This window comes from Cottoperca gobio, chromosome 3 (genome assembly GCF_900634415.1).
Source record: "Cottoperca gobio chromosome 3, fCotGob3.1, whole genome shotgun sequence".
In the NCBI taxonomy this organism is placed as follows: domain Eukaryota; kingdom Metazoa; phylum Chordata; class Actinopteri; order Perciformes; family Bovichtidae; genus Cottoperca; species Cottoperca gobio.
The window spans coordinates 1,926,777-1,946,829 of NC_041357.1; the positions used below are offsets into that span (position 1 = coordinate 1,926,777).

The 20,053-nt window shown below is 39.3% G+C and overlaps 1 protein-coding gene across 2 annotated transcripts; it reads left to right on the forward strand.

The window, feature by feature from the left end:
• Positions 1-418: 418 nt before the first annotated feature.
• On the forward strand, positions 419-13,391 carry spg21 (SPG21 abhydrolase domain containing, maspardin). Of its 2 annotated transcripts, none has more exons than XM_029428508.1 (9): positions 419-646; positions 893-955; positions 1,626-1,787; positions 2,125-2,205; positions 2,895-3,040; positions 3,121-3,229; positions 4,408-4,515; positions 4,611-4,751; positions 12,613-13,391. In XM_029428508.1, exons 2-9 carry the CDS (start codon positions 893-895, stop codon positions 12,739-12,741), a joined length of 939 nt encoding a protein of 312 aa, XP_029284368.1. In that variant the 5' UTR covers positions 419-646; the 3' UTR covers positions 12,742-13,391. The 2 variants fall into 2 exon arrangements, with proteins under 2 accessions (XP_029284368.1, XP_029284367.1); XM_029428507.1 differs by having other exon boundaries at positions 420-671.
• Positions 13,392-20,053: the final 6,662 nt, after the last annotated feature.

The window sequence follows — 20,053 nt, forward strand, 5'->3', positions numbered from 1 at the left end:
GAATATTAGATCTTTGCATTTCATTTTATTATTATTATTATTATTATTATTATTATTATTATTATTATTATTATTATTATATTATTTATTGTAAAAACTGTCAAATTGCATTTTAATTTTAAAGTTTACACTACTATTAATAAGGTCCCATATGGGCTTCCATAGACTTTGGATAATACGTGTAATAATAATAATAATAATAATAATAATAATAATAATAATAATAATAATAATAATAATAATAATAATAATAATATAATAATAATAATAATAATAATAATAATAAAAAGTGTAAAGCAGGCAGACAAGCTTGTGTTATTGGTAGGCGGTGGCAGAAGCTTTTGCGGAAGTGTATGAAAGCGGAGTCATATGACCAGGCAGGCAGGCAGGCAGACAGGCAGACAGGCAGAGAGGCAGACAGGCAGACTTGTGTTATTGGTAGGTGGTGGCAGAAGCTTTGCGGAAGTGTATGAAAGCGGAGTCATATGACCAGGCAGGCAGACAGACAGACAGGCAGGCAGACAGACTTGTGTTATTGGTAGGCGGTGGCAGAAGCTTTGCGGAAGTGTATGAAAGCGGAGTCATATGACCAGGCAGGCAGCCGGAGAAAATGCTACCTAGATATGGATAAAATTCCTCGGACACGGTGACTAACATCCACAACAAACACGGTAACAGTACCCACAAATCATGTTTAGACACAGTCAATAACGTTTTATTCGGTCATTGAGTTCTCACCGTAACAAATGTTGATTTTATCTTTAACACTAACAGTTAGCAGTTAAGCTAATATAACAGTCAGGTGTTGGTCTTTTTACGTTAACAGCTGCATTCATAATTTTAAATTGGCGATTTATATTTTCTGAATGTTTGTCTCTAAATGTGTCCTCAGATGGAGGAGATTAAAGTGTCCCCTGACTATAACTGGTTCAGAAGCACAGTGCCCCTGAAAAGAGTAAGTACCTCATGATGTGTAATCTGTGATGGTGGTCCATAATCACTGGGCCCACTGCTGAATGACAGGATGACAACACACAACAGGAGGCAGATATGAAATAAACAGATTTCACAAAAAACAATCTTCCCAAGACAACACAATTAAAAAAAAATGTGTATGTGTGTGTGTGTGTATATATATATATATATATATATATATATATATATATATATATATATATTATTATTATTATTATTATTATTATTATTATTTATTTTGTATTTATTTTTTTATATATCCTAATACTAGGAGGGGATTAATTCAAAGTATCAAAAATGTTTACTGGTTAACTTTCTGCCATCCTATCAATTGTTTCACGTGTACAACGGAGTGAAGTGATAAGTGAGTGTGCTCGTCCTCGTCAGTCCTGGACTTTATTAAAGTGTGAAGTCTTTATCAGAACCTGAACTAGTTACTTGTTGGATTAAACCTCTCTTGGAAAAATTGTTTTGCTCTCCATCATAGAATGTATAAAAAGTAAAAACTTCTTGTATGCAGTCTATGCTCTCATATTTTAGTCTGCAAGTCAAATAGTTCCATATTTGTCCCCTGTGACGTGTATGAAATCCTGTGTGTAACAATGTTTTCAGGATGTATTTTTCTCACCTTGTGTTTTTGTCTCCACCAGATCATTGTTGATGATGATGACAGTAAAGTGTGGTCGCTGTATGATGCTGGCCCAAAGAGCATCAGGTGTCCCATCATCTTCCTCCCTCCAGTCAGTGGGACAGCCGAGGTGTTCTTCCAGCAGGTGCTGGCTCTGACAGGATGGGGCTACAGGGTCATCTCGGTGAGCTCGTAACTGAAAACACACTGTTTTTCACAGCTATATACAACTAAGGCTTATTTTCGTTCTGGATTATTATTCCGATTATTTTCTCTATTCATTTTATTATCATTAGTTTGTCTATAAAATGTTTGAGAAAGGTCTATGTTGAGTTTCTCAGAGCTTAACGTGGCAAAAATGCCAAATATTCTGAAAATCATAATCAAAATAGTTGAAGATTAAGTTCATGTCAAAAGACTAATTGATTAAATGACTGAATTCATTACCATGTTGGCCTATGGAAGACATCCCTGATTATTTGTAAATGTCTCGTCCTGATAGTTTGTCTGTGTGGTTCCAGCTTCAGTATCCGGTGTACTGGGATCTCATGGAGTTCTGTGACGGCTTCAGGAAGCTTCTCGATCACCTGCAGTTGGATAAAGTAAGTCTGTGTTCTCTTTCGCTTCAGAGCTGAGCATGCAGTATTTCTTTACCCATGAGTGTCAAACAATGTATAAGAACACTGTAGACATTGTTTACTAATGGTTTCAAATAAAGTATTTAAAATGTTTGTGCGTGTTTGTATCTAGAACAGATATAAGAATGGTAATGTGTAAGTTAGAAGGTAAACCAAATATACTTTAATAGTAAAACTGCATTAACATGTTTTACTACTCAAGGAAAATGATTATATAGAAGTATAAGATTGGCCAATTTAACAGCTAAAGGTACATCCAGGAATTACAAACATGATAGTAACAGGAATATGAATAGTTTAATTTCTACAGTACTTGAGGACAGAATAAGGGGCCATCTTACATTTACACATACAGCCAGAACAGGTGAATTCTTGAACATGAGGCAGTTTTACCAAATAATTAAGCTATTGGTTACAGTAGACACTAAATTTACTCTGTCCAGGAAACCAGTAGGTACACCTGCACACTCAAACTGGACTTAAATCTTGACATATACAGCTCCAGGGAGGCGCTGCAGGACTCTTACTGGCCAATACAATGTACCCCTGCACAGTAAAGGAATAGGACTTATTAATGTGGGCATGTTACCTGATCGCCCTTTGGACCAATCTCTCTCTAACTAATGAGGATCGTCTGTCACTTGAACCTTCAGGTCCATCTGTTCGGTGCGTCCCTGGGTGGATTCTTGGCTCAGAAGTTTGCAGAGTGCACACACAAGTCTCCCAGAGTGCACTCACTGATACTGTGTAATTCATTCAGTGATACGTCCATCTTTAACCAGATGTGGACAGCAAACAGGTGGTTTTAATGATTCCAGCTCAGATTTTCCTCTCAATGTTTACATTTATATTCATCTTTCACTTCTCGTTCCTCCTCAGTTTCTGGCTGATGCCAGCTTTCATGTTGAAGAAGATTGTTCTGGGGAACTTTGCTAAAGGACCTGTGGACCCTAAAATGGCAGATGCAATCGACTTCATGGTTGACAGGGTAAGTGTGTGTGTGTGTGTGTGTGTGTGTGTGTGTGTGTGTGTGTGTGTGTGTGTGTGTGTGTGTGTGTGTGTGTGTGTGTGTGTGTGTGTGTGTGTGTGTGTGTGTGTGTGTGTGTGTGTGTGTGTGTGTGTGTGTGTGTGTGTGTGTGTGTTGCTCGGTTATCTTACAATGTGCTGCTAAAATATCTTCACAGACCGGCCTTCTAAGTGTGTGGGGGGGGATAAATATGACGAAATAAAATGATACGGCCGGCATAAAACCAAATCTAAAGTGCATAACAAACTCACCATTACACTGAATGAGCGTGAGCCCTGAGCTTGTGTCTCTGCAAAGAGCCGGTCCAATATAGGGGTATACATTCTTCACCAACAGTAAAAGGTTTCTTCTCTTAGCGATACAGTTAGTCACTAAGTATGACTCTCTCAGTGCACTCGCATGTGTTGATGTGGTGGCCATCAGTAATTGTTTATGTCCTTCTTGTTCATGTTTTTTTCTTGCACAAAACTCCAAGGGCTTGTCTCTTAATGCCGGGTGCCGGCGAAGCCCTTATGAAGGCTTCGTTGCCTCATTTGCGAGCCTGTGTATTATGCAGAGCGGCGCATGAGAATCACCTGTAGCGACAAACACGTATTTTAAGTGACTCCTGATATTGTCTTTTAAATGCCTCCTCATTGGATCTTTTCCCTTTTCCAAAAAAGCTCTTTAAAGACGTTTGTTTTCCACTCATTGTTGCTTGTGGGCCTAATTTATTTAAGTAAAGTATCACTTGACTGAGAGACGAACGTCTTGACATGTGTCAAGAGACACAGACGCACAGACAGATGTATCCGGTGATTTTTCAAAATAAAACCTCTTTCAAAATCAAATATTTTTGTATTCAATCTTTCTGTGCGGCCCGGTGGTTGGGGACCACTGCTCTGGAAGACTCTTCAGTGGGAGGGATGAAGATGGGTGGAAAAGACCCAAGTGAAGAACTCGGTTGGGACATGTGGAGACATTATCGATAAATAAGAAGCACCCTTACATTAGAGATTGATATCCATCTTCTCATTAAATAGAATAAGCACATTTACTGAAATGTTGGACTGTTCCTTTTAACCAGGTGACTACTTTGTTCCTTTAAGTATGTAATGTCTTTGTTTACCTCTGCCCTCCCTGTGTTGTGTGTTCTGTAGTTGGAGAGTCTGAACCAAAGTGAGTTAGCGTCGCGACTAACACTCAACTGTCAGAATTCTTATGTGGAGCCTCACAAAATAAAAGATGTTGCTGTGACCATTATAGATGTAAGTGTTAAACCCACTCTCTCATCACTGTCCAGTCATGTATATTTCTACTACAATAACCTGAAAGACGTGTTTTCTCTGTAAATCCTTTTGAGGTGTTTGATCAGAGCGCTCTGTCGCTGGAGGCCAAGGAGGAGATGTATAAACTGTATCCTAATGCGAGACGAGCTCATCTGAAAACAGGAGGAAACTTCCCGTACCTGTGCAGGAGTGCTGAAGTCAACCTCTACATACAGGTATGCTCTGCCTCATCATCTACTGCCTTATCATCTACTGCCTTATCATCTACTGCCTTATCATCTACTGCCTCATCATCTACTGCCTCATCATCTACTGCTTCATCATCTACTGCCTCATCATCTACTGCTTCATCATCTACTGCTTCATCATCTACTGCTTCATCATCTACTGCTTCATCATCTACTGCTTCATCATCTACTGCTTCATCATCTACTGCTTCATCATCTACTGCTCATCATCTACTGCTTATCATCTACTGCCTCATCATCTACTGCTTTATCATCTACTGCCTCATCATCTACTGCTTTATCATCTACTGCTTCATCATCTACTGCCTCATCATCTACTGCTTTATCATCTACTGCCTCATCATCTACTGCTTTCCTCATCATCTACTGCTTATCATCTACTTCCTCATCATCTACTACTGCTTTTATCATCTACTGCCTCATCATCTACTGCTTTTCATCTACTCTCTCTGCGCCTCATCATCTACTGCCTCATCATCTACTGCTTTATCATCTACTGCCTCATCATCTACTGCCTCATCATCTACTGCTTTATCATCTACTGCCTCATCATCTACTGCCTCATCATCTACTGCTTTATCATCTTCATCTACTGCCTCATCATCTACTGCCTCATCATCTAACTGCGTGCATCTCTACTGCTTTATCATCTACTTCTATCATCTACTGCCTCATCATCTACTGCCTCATCATCTACTGCTTTATCATCTACTGCCTCATCATCTACTGCCTCATCATCTACTGCTTTATCCTCTACTGCTTTATCCTCTACTGCTTTATCATCTACTGCTTTATCATCTACTGCTTATCATCTACTGCTTATCATCTACTGCTTTATCATCTACTGCTTTATCATCTACTGCTTTATCATCTACGGCCTCATCATCTACTGCTTCATCATCTACTGCTTATCATCTACTGCTTTATCATCTACTGCTTCATCATCTACTGCTTCATCATCTACTGCTTTATCATCTACTGCTTTATCATCTACTGCTTTAATCATCTACTGCTTCAGCATCTACTGCTTTAATCATCTACTGCTTCATCATCTACTGCTTTATCATCTACTGCCTCATCATCTACTGCTTTATCATCTACTGCCTCTCATCTACTGCTTTATCATCTACTGCTTCATCATCTACTGCTTTATCATCTACTGCTTTATCATCTACTGCTTTATCATCTACTGCTTATCATCTACTGCTTCATCATCTACTGCTGTATCATCTACTGCTTTATCAATCTACTGCTTGTATCATCTACTGCTTCATCATCTACTGCTTTATCATCTACTGCTTATCATCTACTGCTTTATCATCTACTGCCTCATCATCTACTGCTTTATCATCTACTGCTTTATCATCGACTGCTTTATCATCTACTGCTTCATCTACTCTATCATCTACTGCCTTATCATCTACTGCTTTCATCATCTACTGCTTTATCATCTACTGCTTATCATCTACTGCTTTATCATCTACTGCTTCATCATCTACTGCCTCATCATCTACTGCTTTATCATCTACTGCTTTATCATCTACTGCTTTATCATCTACTGCTTCATCATCTACTGCTTTATCATCTACTGCCTCATCATCTACTTCTCTCCTGCTTCATCATCTACTGCTTCATCATCTACTGCTTCTACTGCTTTATCATCATCTACTGCTTTATCATCTACTGCTTTATCATCTACTGCTTTATCATCTACTGCTTCATCATCTACTGCTTTATCATCTACTGCCTCATCATCTACTGCTTTCATCATCTACTGCCTCATCATCTACTGCTTTATCATCTACTGCTTTATCATCTACTCTGCTTTATCATCTACTGCCTCATCATCTACTATCTACTGCTTTATCATCTACTGCTTATCATCTACTGCTTTATCATCTACTGCTTTATCATCTACTGCTTTATCATCTACTGCTTTATCATCTACTGCTTTATCATCTACTGCTCTTCATCATCTACTGCCTCATCATCTACTGCTTTATCATCTACTGCTTTATCATCTACTGCTTTATCATCTACTGCCTCATCATCTACTGCTTTATCATCTACTGCTTCATCATCTACTGCTTTATCATCTACTGCTTTATATCATCTACTACTGCTTTATCATCTACTGCTCATCATCTACTGCTTCCTCATCATCTACTGCTTTATCATCATCTTATCATCTACTGCCTCATCATCTACTGCTTATCATCTACTGCTTTATCATCTACTGCTACATCTACTGCTTCATCATCTACTGCTTTATATCATCTACTACTGCCTCATCATCTACTGCTTCATCATCTACTGCTTCATCATCTACACTGCCTTTATCATCTACACTGCTTTATCATCTACTGCTTCATCATCTACTGCCTCATCATCTACTGCTTCATCATCTACTGCTTTATCATCTACTACTCTGCCTCATCATCTACTGCTTTATCATCTACTGCTTTATCATCTACTGCTTTGCTTCATCATCTACTGCTCTGCTTTATCATCTACTGCTCTACTGCTGCTCATCATCTACTGCTCATCATCTACTGCTTTATCATCTCTACTCTGCTTTAATCATCTACTGCTTTATCATCTACTGCCTCATCATCTACTGCCTCATCATCTACTGCTTCATCATCTACTGCTTCATCATCTACTGCTCTACTGCCTCATCATCTACTGCTTTCATCATCTACTGCCTCATCATCTACTGCTTTATCATCTACTGCTTTCATCATCTACTGCCTCATCATCTACTGCTTTATCATCTACTGCTTCATCATCTACTGCTTTATCATCTACTGCCTCATCATCTACTGCCTCATCATCTACTGCTTTATCATCTACTGCTTTATCATCTACTGCTTTCATCATCATCTACTGCTTCTGCTTTCATCAATCATTTATCATCTACTGCCTCATCATCTACTGCTTTATCATCTACTGCTTTATCATCTACTGCTTTATCATCTACTGCTTCATCATCTACTGCTTTATCATCTACTGCTTCATCATCTACTGCTTCATCATCTACTGCCTCATCATCTACTGCTTCATCATCTACTGCTTCATCATCTACTGCTTTATCATCTACTCCTGCTTATCATCTACTGCTTCATCATCTACTGCTTTATCATCTACTGCTTCATCATCTACTTACTAACTGCTTTATATCATCTACTGCTTTATCATCTACCTGCTCTGCTACTTCAAGCATCATACACTGCTTCATCATCTACTGCTTTATCATCTACTGCTTCATCATCTACTGCTTTATCATCTACTGCTTTATCATCTACTGCTTCATCATCTACTGCTTCATCATCTACTGCTTCATCATCTACTGCTTCATCATCTACTGCTTTATCATCTACTCTCATCTGCCTCATCTCTACTGCTTCATCATCCTACTGCTCTTCTACTGCCTCATCATCTACTGCTTTATCATCTACTGCTTTATCATCTACTGCCTCATCATCTACTGCCTCATCATCTACTGCCTCATCATCTACTGCCTCATCATCTACTGCCTCATCATCTACTGCCTCATCATCTACTGCCTCATCATCTACTGCCTCATCATCTACTGCTTTATCATCTACTGCCTCATCATCTACTGCCTCATCATCTACTGCTTCATCATCTACTGCCTCATCATCTACTGCTTTATCATCTACTGCTTCATCATCTACTGCTTCATCATCTACTGCTCATCATCTACTCTGCTTTATCATCTACTGCCTCATCATCTACTGCTTTATCATCCTACTTTGCCCTCATCATCTACTGCTTCATCATCTACTCGCCTCATCATCTACTGCTTTCATCATCTACTGCTCCTACTGCTACTCATCTCATCTACTGCTTTATCATCTATATCTACTGCCTGCCTCATCATCTACTTTCTTCATCATCTACTGCCTCATCATCTACTGCTCATCATCTACTGCCTCATCATCTACTGCCTCATCATCTACTTATCATACTGCTTCATCATCTACTGCTTTATCATCTACTGCATCATCATCTACTGCCCTCTCATCTACTGCCTCATCATCTACTGCTTTATCATCTACTGCTCATCATCTACTCTACTGCCTTCATCACTACTGCCTTTCATCATCTACTGCTTCATCATCTACTGCTTCTCATCTACTACTGCCTCATCATCTACTGCTTTCATCATCTACTTCTGCTTTATCATCTACTGCCTCATCATCTACTCTCTTACTCTACTGCTTTATCATCTACTGCTTTATCCTCTACTGCCTCATCATCTACTGCTTTATCATCACTGCTTCATCATCTACTGCATCAGCATCTACTGCCTCATCATCTACTCTGCTTTTATCATCTACTGCCTCACATCTACTGCTCATCATCTACTTTGCCCCTGCCATCACACATCTTCTCATCTACTCCCAATTCTACTGCCGTCATTACATCTACTACTGCTTCATTATCATCTACTGCTTTATCATCTACTGCTTCATCATCTACTGCTTTATCATCTACTGCTTTAATCATCTACTGCTTTATCATTGCTTTAATCATCTACTCTGCTTTATCATCTACTTCGGCTTTAAAACACTACTCTGCTTCAATCTCTACTGCTTTATCATCTACGCCTCATCACTACTCTGCTTTTATCATCTACTGCTTTATCATCTACTGCTTTATCATCTACTCCTCATCAACCATACCTAACAATCATCTTTTGCCCTCATCATCTACTGCTTCATCCATCATCTACACTGCCATCATCATCTACTCCTTATCATCAGGCTCAAATCTGCTTTCTCATCTACTACTGCCTCATCATCTACTGCCTCATCATCTACTGCCTCATCATCTACTGCTTTATCATCTACTGCCTCAATCATCTACTGGCTTCATCATCTACTGCCTCATCATCTCATTCTTTTTCTGTGTCATATCTATGCATCATCACAGCTTCTTACTGCACTCTACTGCCTCATCATCTACTGCTTATCATCTACTTCTACTGCCTCTCATCTACTCTGACTTTTATCATCTCCTATACTCGTACTGCTTTATCATTCTACATGCCTTTCATCATCCATCCTACTGCTTTATCATCTACTGCTTTATCATCTACTGCTTTATCTCTACTGCCTCATCATCTATCTTATTCTACTGCTTTTACTTCATCTCCTTAGCCTCAATCAATCTACTCTGCTTTATCATCTACTTCATGTGCCTCCACTCATCATTATCTGCTGTCTTGCAGTTCTCTACCATCGCCTATCATCCACTCAGTGCTGTCTGTACATCTATTTGCGATACATGTGACACGTGCAATCATCACTGCTTTCGTCAATACTCTACTAGGCTACTCACTTTCTGCCGACATCATCTACTTTTCTTTCATCATCTACTCCCATCATTCAGTGCTACTCATTACATTCAGAATCTCCATACTTACTCTGCCTCATCATCTACTGCTTCATCAATCTAGTCTCCATCATCTACTGCTTCATCATCTACTGCTTTATCATCTACTGCCTCATCATCTACTGCCTCATCATCTACTGCTTCATCATCTACTGCTTTATCATCTACTGCTTTATCCTCTACTGCCTCATCATCTACTGCTTTATCATCTACTGCCTTATCATCTACTGCCTCATCATCTACTGCCTCATCATCTACTGCTTTATCATCTACTGCTTTATCATCTACTGCCTCATCATCTACTGCCTCATCATCTACTGCCTCATCATCTACTGCTTTATCATCTACTGCCTCATCATCTACTGCTTCATCATCTACTGCCTCATCATCTACTGCTTTATCATCTACTGCCTCATCATCTACTGCTTCATCATCTACTGCTTTATCATCTACTGCCTCATCATCTACTGCCTCATCATCTACTGCTTTATCATCTACTGCTTTATCATCTACTGCTTCATCATCTACTGCTTTATCATCTACTGCCTCATCATCTACTGCTTTATCATCTACTGCTTTATCATCTACTGCCTCATCATCTACTGCTTTATCATCTACTGCTTTATCATCTACTGCTTTATCATCTACTGCCTCATCATCTACTGCCTCATCATCTACTGCTTTATCATCTACTGCTTTATCATCTACTGCTTTATCATCTACTGCCTCATCATCTACTGCTTTATCATCTACTGCTTTATCATCTACTGCCTCATCATCTACTGCTTTATCATCTACTGCTTCATCATCTACTGCCTCATCATCTACTGCTTTATCATCTACTGCTTTATCATCTACTGCTTTATCATCTACTGCCTCATCATCTACTGCTTCATCATCTACTGCTTTATCATCTACTGCCTCATCATCTACTGCTTCATCATCTACTGCTTTATCATCTACTGCCTCATCATCTACTACTGCTTCATCATCTACTGCTTTATCATCTACTGCTTCATCATCTACTGCTTCATCATCTACTGCTTTATCATCTACTGCCTCATCATCTACTGCTTCATCATCTACTGCTTTATCATCATCTACTGCCTCATCATCTACTGCCTCATCATCTACTGCTTTATCATCTACTGCTTTATCATCTACTGCTTTCATCATCTACTGCCTCATCATCTACTGCTTTCATCATCTACTGCCTCATCATCTACTGCTTTATCATCTACTGCCTCATCATCTACTGCTTTATCATCTACTGCCTCATCATCTACTGCTTTATCATCTACTGCCTCATCATCTACTGCTTTATCATCTACTGCTTTATCATCTACTGCCTCATCATCTACTGCTTTATCATCTACTGCCTCATCATCTACTGCTTTATCATCTACTGCCTCATCATCTACTGCTTTATCATCTACTGCCTCATCATCTACTGCCTCATCATCTACTGCTCTCATCTACTGCCTCATCATCTACTGCTTCATCTACTGCTTTATCATCATCTACTGCCTCACATCTACTGCCTCATCATCTACTGCTTTATCATCTACTGCCTCATCATCTACTGCCTCATCATCTACTGCTTTATCATCTACTGCCTCATCATCTACTGCCTCATCATCTACTGCCTCATCATCTACTGCTTTATCATCTACTGCTTTATCATCTTACTCTCCTCTACTGCCTCATCATCTACTGCTTCATCATCTACTGCTTTATCATCTACTGCTTTATCATCTACTCGCCTGGCCTCATCACTACTGCCCTCCATCATCTACTGCCTCATCATCTACTGCCTCATCATCTACTGCCTCATCATCTACTGCCAGTAATTTAACAGTAGTCTTATTAGTATAGTTGTTGATATTCTACACCATAAGTGCAGACCCCTCGACCTCTATCTGACCACCTTCTCTTTTGTTAATTTGTTTTTTTGGGTAGCATTAGATATACACATATGTTCAGACCTGGTATTAATATGAGTCTCTGGCTTCATCTCTGGAGCTTTTAGCGCCGTGGCAATAACCTTATATTTTAGGTTCATAAAATGGTACCGAAAGTCGGTGCGGAGTACGGCAATCTGCACCCAAAGACAAAGACTGTAGGCAGTGCCTTTTTCTTAGTCATCGCATGCTTCTGTAATAATGTATGGCTTGAAATGATGTTTGTGTTTATTTACATAAAGAGCAGGGGAGTGAGATCCGATCACAAGTGGTCACTGGAGACGCATTCTACTGCTGCCAGTTGTGAACTAGGCCTCAGAGATCCACTTAAAAGTTCACAGAAACCATACTGCTGAAAAAGAGCGCCCCACTCATTAATATTATAATGTTTGTGTCTGATGTGACATGTGGTTTTAATTGATTTGATCTGCTTGTTGATTTGTCAGATTCACTTACGCCAGTTCCACCACGGCACGAGATATGCTGCCATCAGTCCTGCCATGGTGAGTGCTGAGGAGCTACAGGTGCAGGAGAGTCACCTGAGCAGTCAGCAAGATTCTGACGACGACCAATGAGAGGAATCCTACCTGGAGGCTCGTCCCTCTCTTCATCATTTCACAGGGCCTTCTCCACATTTTTTAATGGAGCGAGTCAACTGAGAATATTTTTATTTGACAGATGAAGCAATATTTTGATAATGAACTGTATATAAATGTTACTCTGATGCTTTAAAAAACATACGACACCTTGCCTTATGTGGAATGAAATTGATAATTGTTGCACTCATAAACTGCCTGAACTGTTTGCTATGGAGAAATGTGTTTGTGTAATTCAACAAGAGGAAATTTTGCATTTTCGCCCATTTTGTTTTGGGAAACAGTTATTTAGAATTCACATGTGCAGTCGTCATTCGCACTCATGTGTCACAGTGGTGAACAGCTGAACGTGGCTCTGCACTAAGTTTACATGTCGTGACTGAGAAGTGTGTAAAAACACACAATCTGCCAAAGTTTCAGCCACAAGCTCTGTTTTTGCAAGCTGAACATCAAACGTAGGTCACTGGATGTTTTGAAGTGTCGAGCTTCAGAAAACTGCAAGACGTTTCTAAAATATAAACTACATACATGTGTCACAGCAGCCTTGGACTGCAAATGCTCCCATAGCTATGAGTGAGTTTCTGAACACTTGTTGAAGAATAAATTAAATGATATGCATTTTTATAAGAGATCCTCTACACATTCTCTACACTGTCAAACATTTTCTCTTTACTTTCTAGCCAATGGATGTTTTAATCTGGTTATGTCATCAGGAGGAATAGCAGAATGTGCAGCAAACGTCACTCCAGTATAAGCTAGTCTGTACTGTTTCTCCTCCGCACATTTGTCATGTCAGTGAAGCTGCTCAATCAGTATGAACATGTAATGTGACAGAATAATCACCTGAAGGCAGTTCAGATTTCGCAGCGTTTTAATTGAACTTTATTTACGTAACACATTTCATATATAACATGCAACACAATGTGCTTTACATGAAAATGACAATAATAATAAAACAAGTGCTCAAACTAAAAACCCTCACATACACACACCCTCACATAGACTAAGAGTTTGAAGAGCAATGTTTATAATATGCTTTTAAATGTGTCTCTCTCTCGAGTCCATATACTTGGGCCATAAATACAGGAGGCAGCCTTTCTTGCTTTAGACTTAGCATGAGGGATGGTTGATCTGCGTGTGGTTCTTGCTGGTTCCTATCTAATAAGCATGTTCTATTTCATCCTTACAGAGGCAGTGCTTAACGCTGAATATCGTCCATCTCGCACATGCGCAGGTCGAGTATTTATATAAACACATGTATAAGTCATGTATAAGTGTCATCGATGAGATCTGTCCTATTTCATCTCGCTAGATGCAGGTCAAGCTAGTCAGACCAGACAGCAGTTCTCGGGTCTTCGCAGGTTCCCACTGGGCCATGCAGGCTTTGGTATCTAACTCTTGCAGGGATTGAGGCCTCGGGTGTTGGTTATTTCTCCCAGCAGCAGCTCAACTACTGGGCAGCTCAAGCTTCAGACACCGTGGGTGGTTTCTACCTTAGCCCAGGGGTACAAGCTTCAGTTCCAACGCTGGCCCCCATCCTTCAGCTGGGTCAAAATGACCATCACCTTAGCCCTGAACCAGGAGTGATCCATCCTCCTGCCCAAGAGTGCAATCGAGCCTGTGGACCCCCTGTCACAGCCTGGGGTTCTACTCAACCTATTTTCTTGTAAAAAAGAAAGGCGTCAGCCTTTGACCATGTTCTTCGTGCTGTTACCAGAAAGAATGGTTCACGTCCGTTGAGCTGAATTATGCTAACTTCCATGTTCCTATTGGGCCTCATCACAGGCATTTCTTTGTTTTTCCTTTAAAGGCCGTAATTTTCAGTTCCGGGTGCTTCCAGTTGGACTTTCCTAACGGGTGTTCATCAGGTGCGTTGCCGCAGTCCTCTTGCCATTGCAGTCTCAGGGCATGAAGATTCTGCCGTACTTATACAACTGGCTGATTTGTGCTCTGGACAACATAAGCTGATGGCGAATATATTATTTCCTATAACGTTTTCAGTTAGCAGAGGGCTTTCGACCGAGCTAATTGATGGTGCGCTAACTAGAGCATGTCCGCTCGGTGTTGGCTGATATTAACAGCATTCTGTATCAGTAAAGAGAGTGTTCTGTGTAGTGTTTTCACAGTACCCTCGTTAGGGCTAACATGGTGGGACGCTAGTAGGAGCTAGATGATATTTATACTGTACATTCTTTTCTATAATTTGAACTTGTGTATTTAGAAAAGCGCTATGAATCTTCATGGTTGCTAGAGGTGTCCCAGGCTCTTCCGACGTGGGCAGCCCCTTGCCTGACCAGCCTATGGGCAATGTATCTACTAGGAGAGCGGAACCATGTAGTGGACTTCCTCTCCCATCACAAGCCTCCACTGGGGGGAGTGGCGGCTTCATCCAGAGGTGGTGCACTGCATATGGTGGCACCTCAGTAGGGCAGAGGTAGATCTTTTTGCCGACCCACTAGAAGACCAGCCCTCTGGATCCGGCTCACACGTGGCCAGAGGTCTTCTCTACTACGCCTTTCCACCCCTTCCTCTGATCTTACCAACACTTCTCAAAGTGCTTCGACAGGGCCAAAGGGTTCTTCTGGTAGCCCTCTTCTGGCCACAGACTCTGCTGCAGGAAGCCCTGGCATCTCCCCAGCAGGAAGGACCTCTTGTCACACCTGGAGGGTTGGATTTGGCAGCCCGATCCCTGCTGCCTTCAGCTGTGGGTTTGGCCTCTGGAGGGTCCGACCCGTTGCTGAGTGAGCGCATAGAGCCCGTCAAGATGACTATTCTGAATGCTAGAGCACTGTCTACAGTACGAGAACAGATGGAAGCTGTTTTCTGGCTGGTGCACAATCAAAAACAAGGACCCTGTACATTGCTCTGTGCCTACTATCGTTGAGTTTCTGCAGTACCTGCTAAACGGTGGCCGGTCCTCCTTCTACCATTAGGGTGTATGCGGCTGCTATTTCATCACAACATACAACATTCTCCAGGTTCTACAGGGTGAATGTTGCCATCTGTCATCCATTGGCCGTGGTTCCTTGAGAGTCCCTCTGCTACAACCTTTATGCGCGGGACGGAAGATATTCAGTGTTAAGGACTGCCTCTTGTGGTTATCCAGAATTCATAGAACAGTAATTACATCCGTAACTTTCAGGGGGGAGGGGTTTATACACTGAGGTGCACGGCCATTTGAAGCTTTTAGGACATTTTTATAAACAAAAATCTAGTTTTCATGTGGAGCCAATGCAGAGATCTAAGAACAACTACATTGTGCTCATAATTTTAAGTTAAGACCTTTTTCCTAAAGCGACCCCTTTTCAAATATTAGTAAACTGACTGATTGACATATTTTAAGGATATTTCATATTATATTCACTGCATTGCAGTAACAGTGCAGAACAACTGATGAACTGTACAATTAACCGAAACAGTAAACGCAATAACTGCAGGTAGTTTGTGTAAAACGAGTGATTTGGAGGAATTTTGAGCAGATTATTTTATGTGAATGGAACTTTAATACAATAACATTTTCTTCTTTACAGAAATGAATGAAATCCAGAGGTATAGGCCAACTATATACAGTATATACATATTTTATAAGTTAGCTTACACTTAGTTAAAATCATGAAGACCTCGCAACCCCCTGAAGCTTTGGCGACCCCAGATTGGGAACCACTGGTCTAGTCTGCACGTTATAAATGCATGGATTCATTTCTCAGTGGATTATAATAGAAAGCCCTCTAGTTCTTTCAAAATCAACTTTATTTGTGAACCCAGAACATGTGGACATAACTGAACAATAACCGATAGTATAAGTTCTACAGTATTGATCGAGTGAGTTTCCTTTCAGAAAACATGCAGTGCCAATAGTTTTGACAGATTTTGTAAGATAGTGACTAGAGGGGTAACATCTGTGTATACATTTATTTGACCTACCGATCATTTATTTGAGGGGTAAATTGTTTTGTACAGCACATCCTGTTAGAAGAGTACACAAATTAGTTATTATCTGTCAAATGAATACAAGTCAACTAGCAAGGCTGCTATGCAGTCTGTTTTATTAATGGTAAGTAAAAAAGACATTAAAATATTATACTTTATAATTATTCTTCTGGTTTAAAATTGAGTATTGTATATAGCCAGTGAAGCCTGAAGGTTCTCTATCGTATGAACACAACCTCTCCTTTGACAGATTCAGTACGGTCACTCTGCTGGCAGGGTCCCTGGATACTTCCTTCACACACAGCCTTGCTCACGCACTCCCGACAGTTCAGTTCCTATAAAACTGTGGAATCACTCACTGATCTCCCCCTGACTCAGGGTGCGCTGTGTGACAATCGGTATTGTTACTGCGTTGAATCTACTTACTAGTAAAAGTCTGCAGGCAGCCTCACTACATTGCTGCTTCCCTTCTGCTATCTGTCTCTGCTGGCCTCCCACTGATGCTCCTGTCTCCCTTTAGCTGCCATTTTCTGGTGGTCTCCAGGTTAGGGTGTCTCTGACTCGCTATAACGGGGTACTGCTTGCGGTTCTCATGAGGAAACACACAGTTAAACACAGTGAGCAGCCCTCAACATGCACGGGTGTTGCATGAAGAACTGTCCTCTCTTTCGGAGAAAGCAGCCATAAGGGAGGTGGAGTCTGGGAGTAGGCAGGGTTTCTCTCCCAATATTTTCTGGTAAACAAGCGCGCCTGGGGACTTTATTCTATCCTGGAATTCAGGCTCAACAAGTATCTTGGACCTTGGACCTGTCAATTTCAAAGTCAATTTCATTGTCAATTTCTCTGTGTGTGTGTGTTAGGCTGACCATGAGCGGTCCAGACCATAAGCAAGGAGGCAGAGGCATGAGGACAAGCAAACCACAAACGTGGGCATTTATTTACAAGATATAGGTTTATATATATATACAGTGTCACATCAGCTGTCACAATTGACTGCATTCATGCCTGAGGCCACCCTACTTCCCCCCAATTTCCCAAAAGAGCAGCCTTATATAGCCTTAGGCTGTATCAAAACCAGGGGTGTTAACGGTTAGAGGCAAATCGAGAAATAATAAACATGAACTCTAAATATTCAACATAAATTCTATAAAATAAATGATAATTATTATGTAACAAAAACGACTATGCGACTACAAAATGTACTACGCACACATTATATACATATATACATATACATATCCCATCGAAATTGTCTCGACATAAACCAACCAATAAAAGGTTTTTACATTAAATGGGCTTGTGTCTTTGTTAAAACCAATTAATACATGCGTCTGTGCATAATATGAACAACAAGTATATGGGTTGTGAGCTACACAAACGTAACGGAGACTGAGACCAGACGGCTACTGGGATCACCTTCTTTAAAGTGTGATACAAACAGGGAGATTGACATTCACTGTGAAAGTTTCTCACAGTCCCAGAAAAAGGTCTCTCATTACCAAGATAAGAATACGGCACTGGCAAACTTAATATAACTGAAGGAAGCATGAATGGAAAAATGTACCGAGATATTCTTGATAAAAACCTGCTAGAATGGCCCCGCCAATCACCTGACTTGAATCCAATAGAAAATCTATGGAAAGAAGTAAAGATCAGAGCTCATAGAAGAGGCCCACAGAACCTGTTTTTGTGGAAGAATGGGCCAAAATCACACCTGAGCAATGCATGCGACTAGTTTTTCCATACGGGAGGCGTCTTGAAGCTGTCCCTACCAACAAAGGCTTTTGTACAAAGTATTAAATCAATTTAGTTCATCATAGCACAGAGACGGCACTGGTGAAAGTTACCAATGACCTTCTATTGGCATCAGACAAAGGACTTGTCACTGTTCTTGTCTTGTTAGACCTCAGTGCTGCTTTCGACACTGTTGATCATGACATTCTACTACAGAGACTGGAACATTGTGTTGGCATGAAAGGAACTGCACGAAGCTGGTTCAAGTCCTATTTATCTGAGCGATCTCATTTGTACGTGTTAACAATGAATCCTCCATGCCAGCCAAAGTCAGTCTTGGAGTCCCACAGGTTCTGTACTTGGATCTATTATATTCACCTCATACAGTAAATGCTTCCTTTAGGCAATATTATAAGGAACCACTCTATAAACTTTCCTTGTTATGCGGATGATACCCAATTATATCTACCAAATCAAACCAATCAATTAGCTAAACTTTAGCATGCCTTAAGGACATAACAACTTAGATGTCCTGCAACTTTTTGATGCTAAACACAGACAAAACTGAAGTTATCATACTTGGCCCCAAACTTCTCCGAAATCAAATCAAATCAAATCAAATTTATTTGTATAGCCCAATATCACAAATTATACATTTTTTTTTTTTTATATATATATATATATTTTTTTTATATATATATTTTATATATTTCTATATAGAAAATATATATATATATATTTTATATATATATATATATTTTACATATTACGTATAGCCCAATATCACAAATTATACTTTTTTTATATATATATAGATATATAGGATATTTTTTATATAGATATATAAAATAGGATATATCTAGGGGAGAGAGATAAATATATATATAGATATATTTCTATATAGATAGAGAAAGATATATAGAGATAGGGGAAGAGATAGAAGAGATCTGATAGAATAGAGAGAGAGATAGATGGGGAGAGAGATAGAGAGAGAGATAGATAGATAGAGGGGGAGATCTCAGAGAGATCTCTCATCTATAGAGAAGGGGAGAGATAGAGAAGAGAGAGAAGAGATAGATAGAGAGATTAGAGAGTCGAGAGAGAGATAGATCTAGAGATAGAGAAGAGAGAGAGAGGGATAGAGAGAGAGGGGGAGATAGAGAGAGAGAGAGGGGAGAGATCTAGAGAGATATAGAGAGGGGAGATCTTTTGGGATAGAGAGATAATATATATATTTTATATATAGATATATATATTAGATATCTATATCTTTTAGATATATATATATATATATCTTTTATATATATATATATATATATTATATATATTTTATATATATATATCTATTTATTATATATCTATATTTTTATATATATTATATATATTTTATATATATATATATATTTTATATATAATATATATATATATATTATAGATATATTTTATATATATATATTATTTTATTATATATATATATTTTTATATAAATATATATATATATTATATAAATATATATATATATTATAATAAATATATAAATATATATATATAAATAATAAAAATATATATAATATATATAAATATATATAAATATTAAAATATATATAAATATAAAATATATATAAAT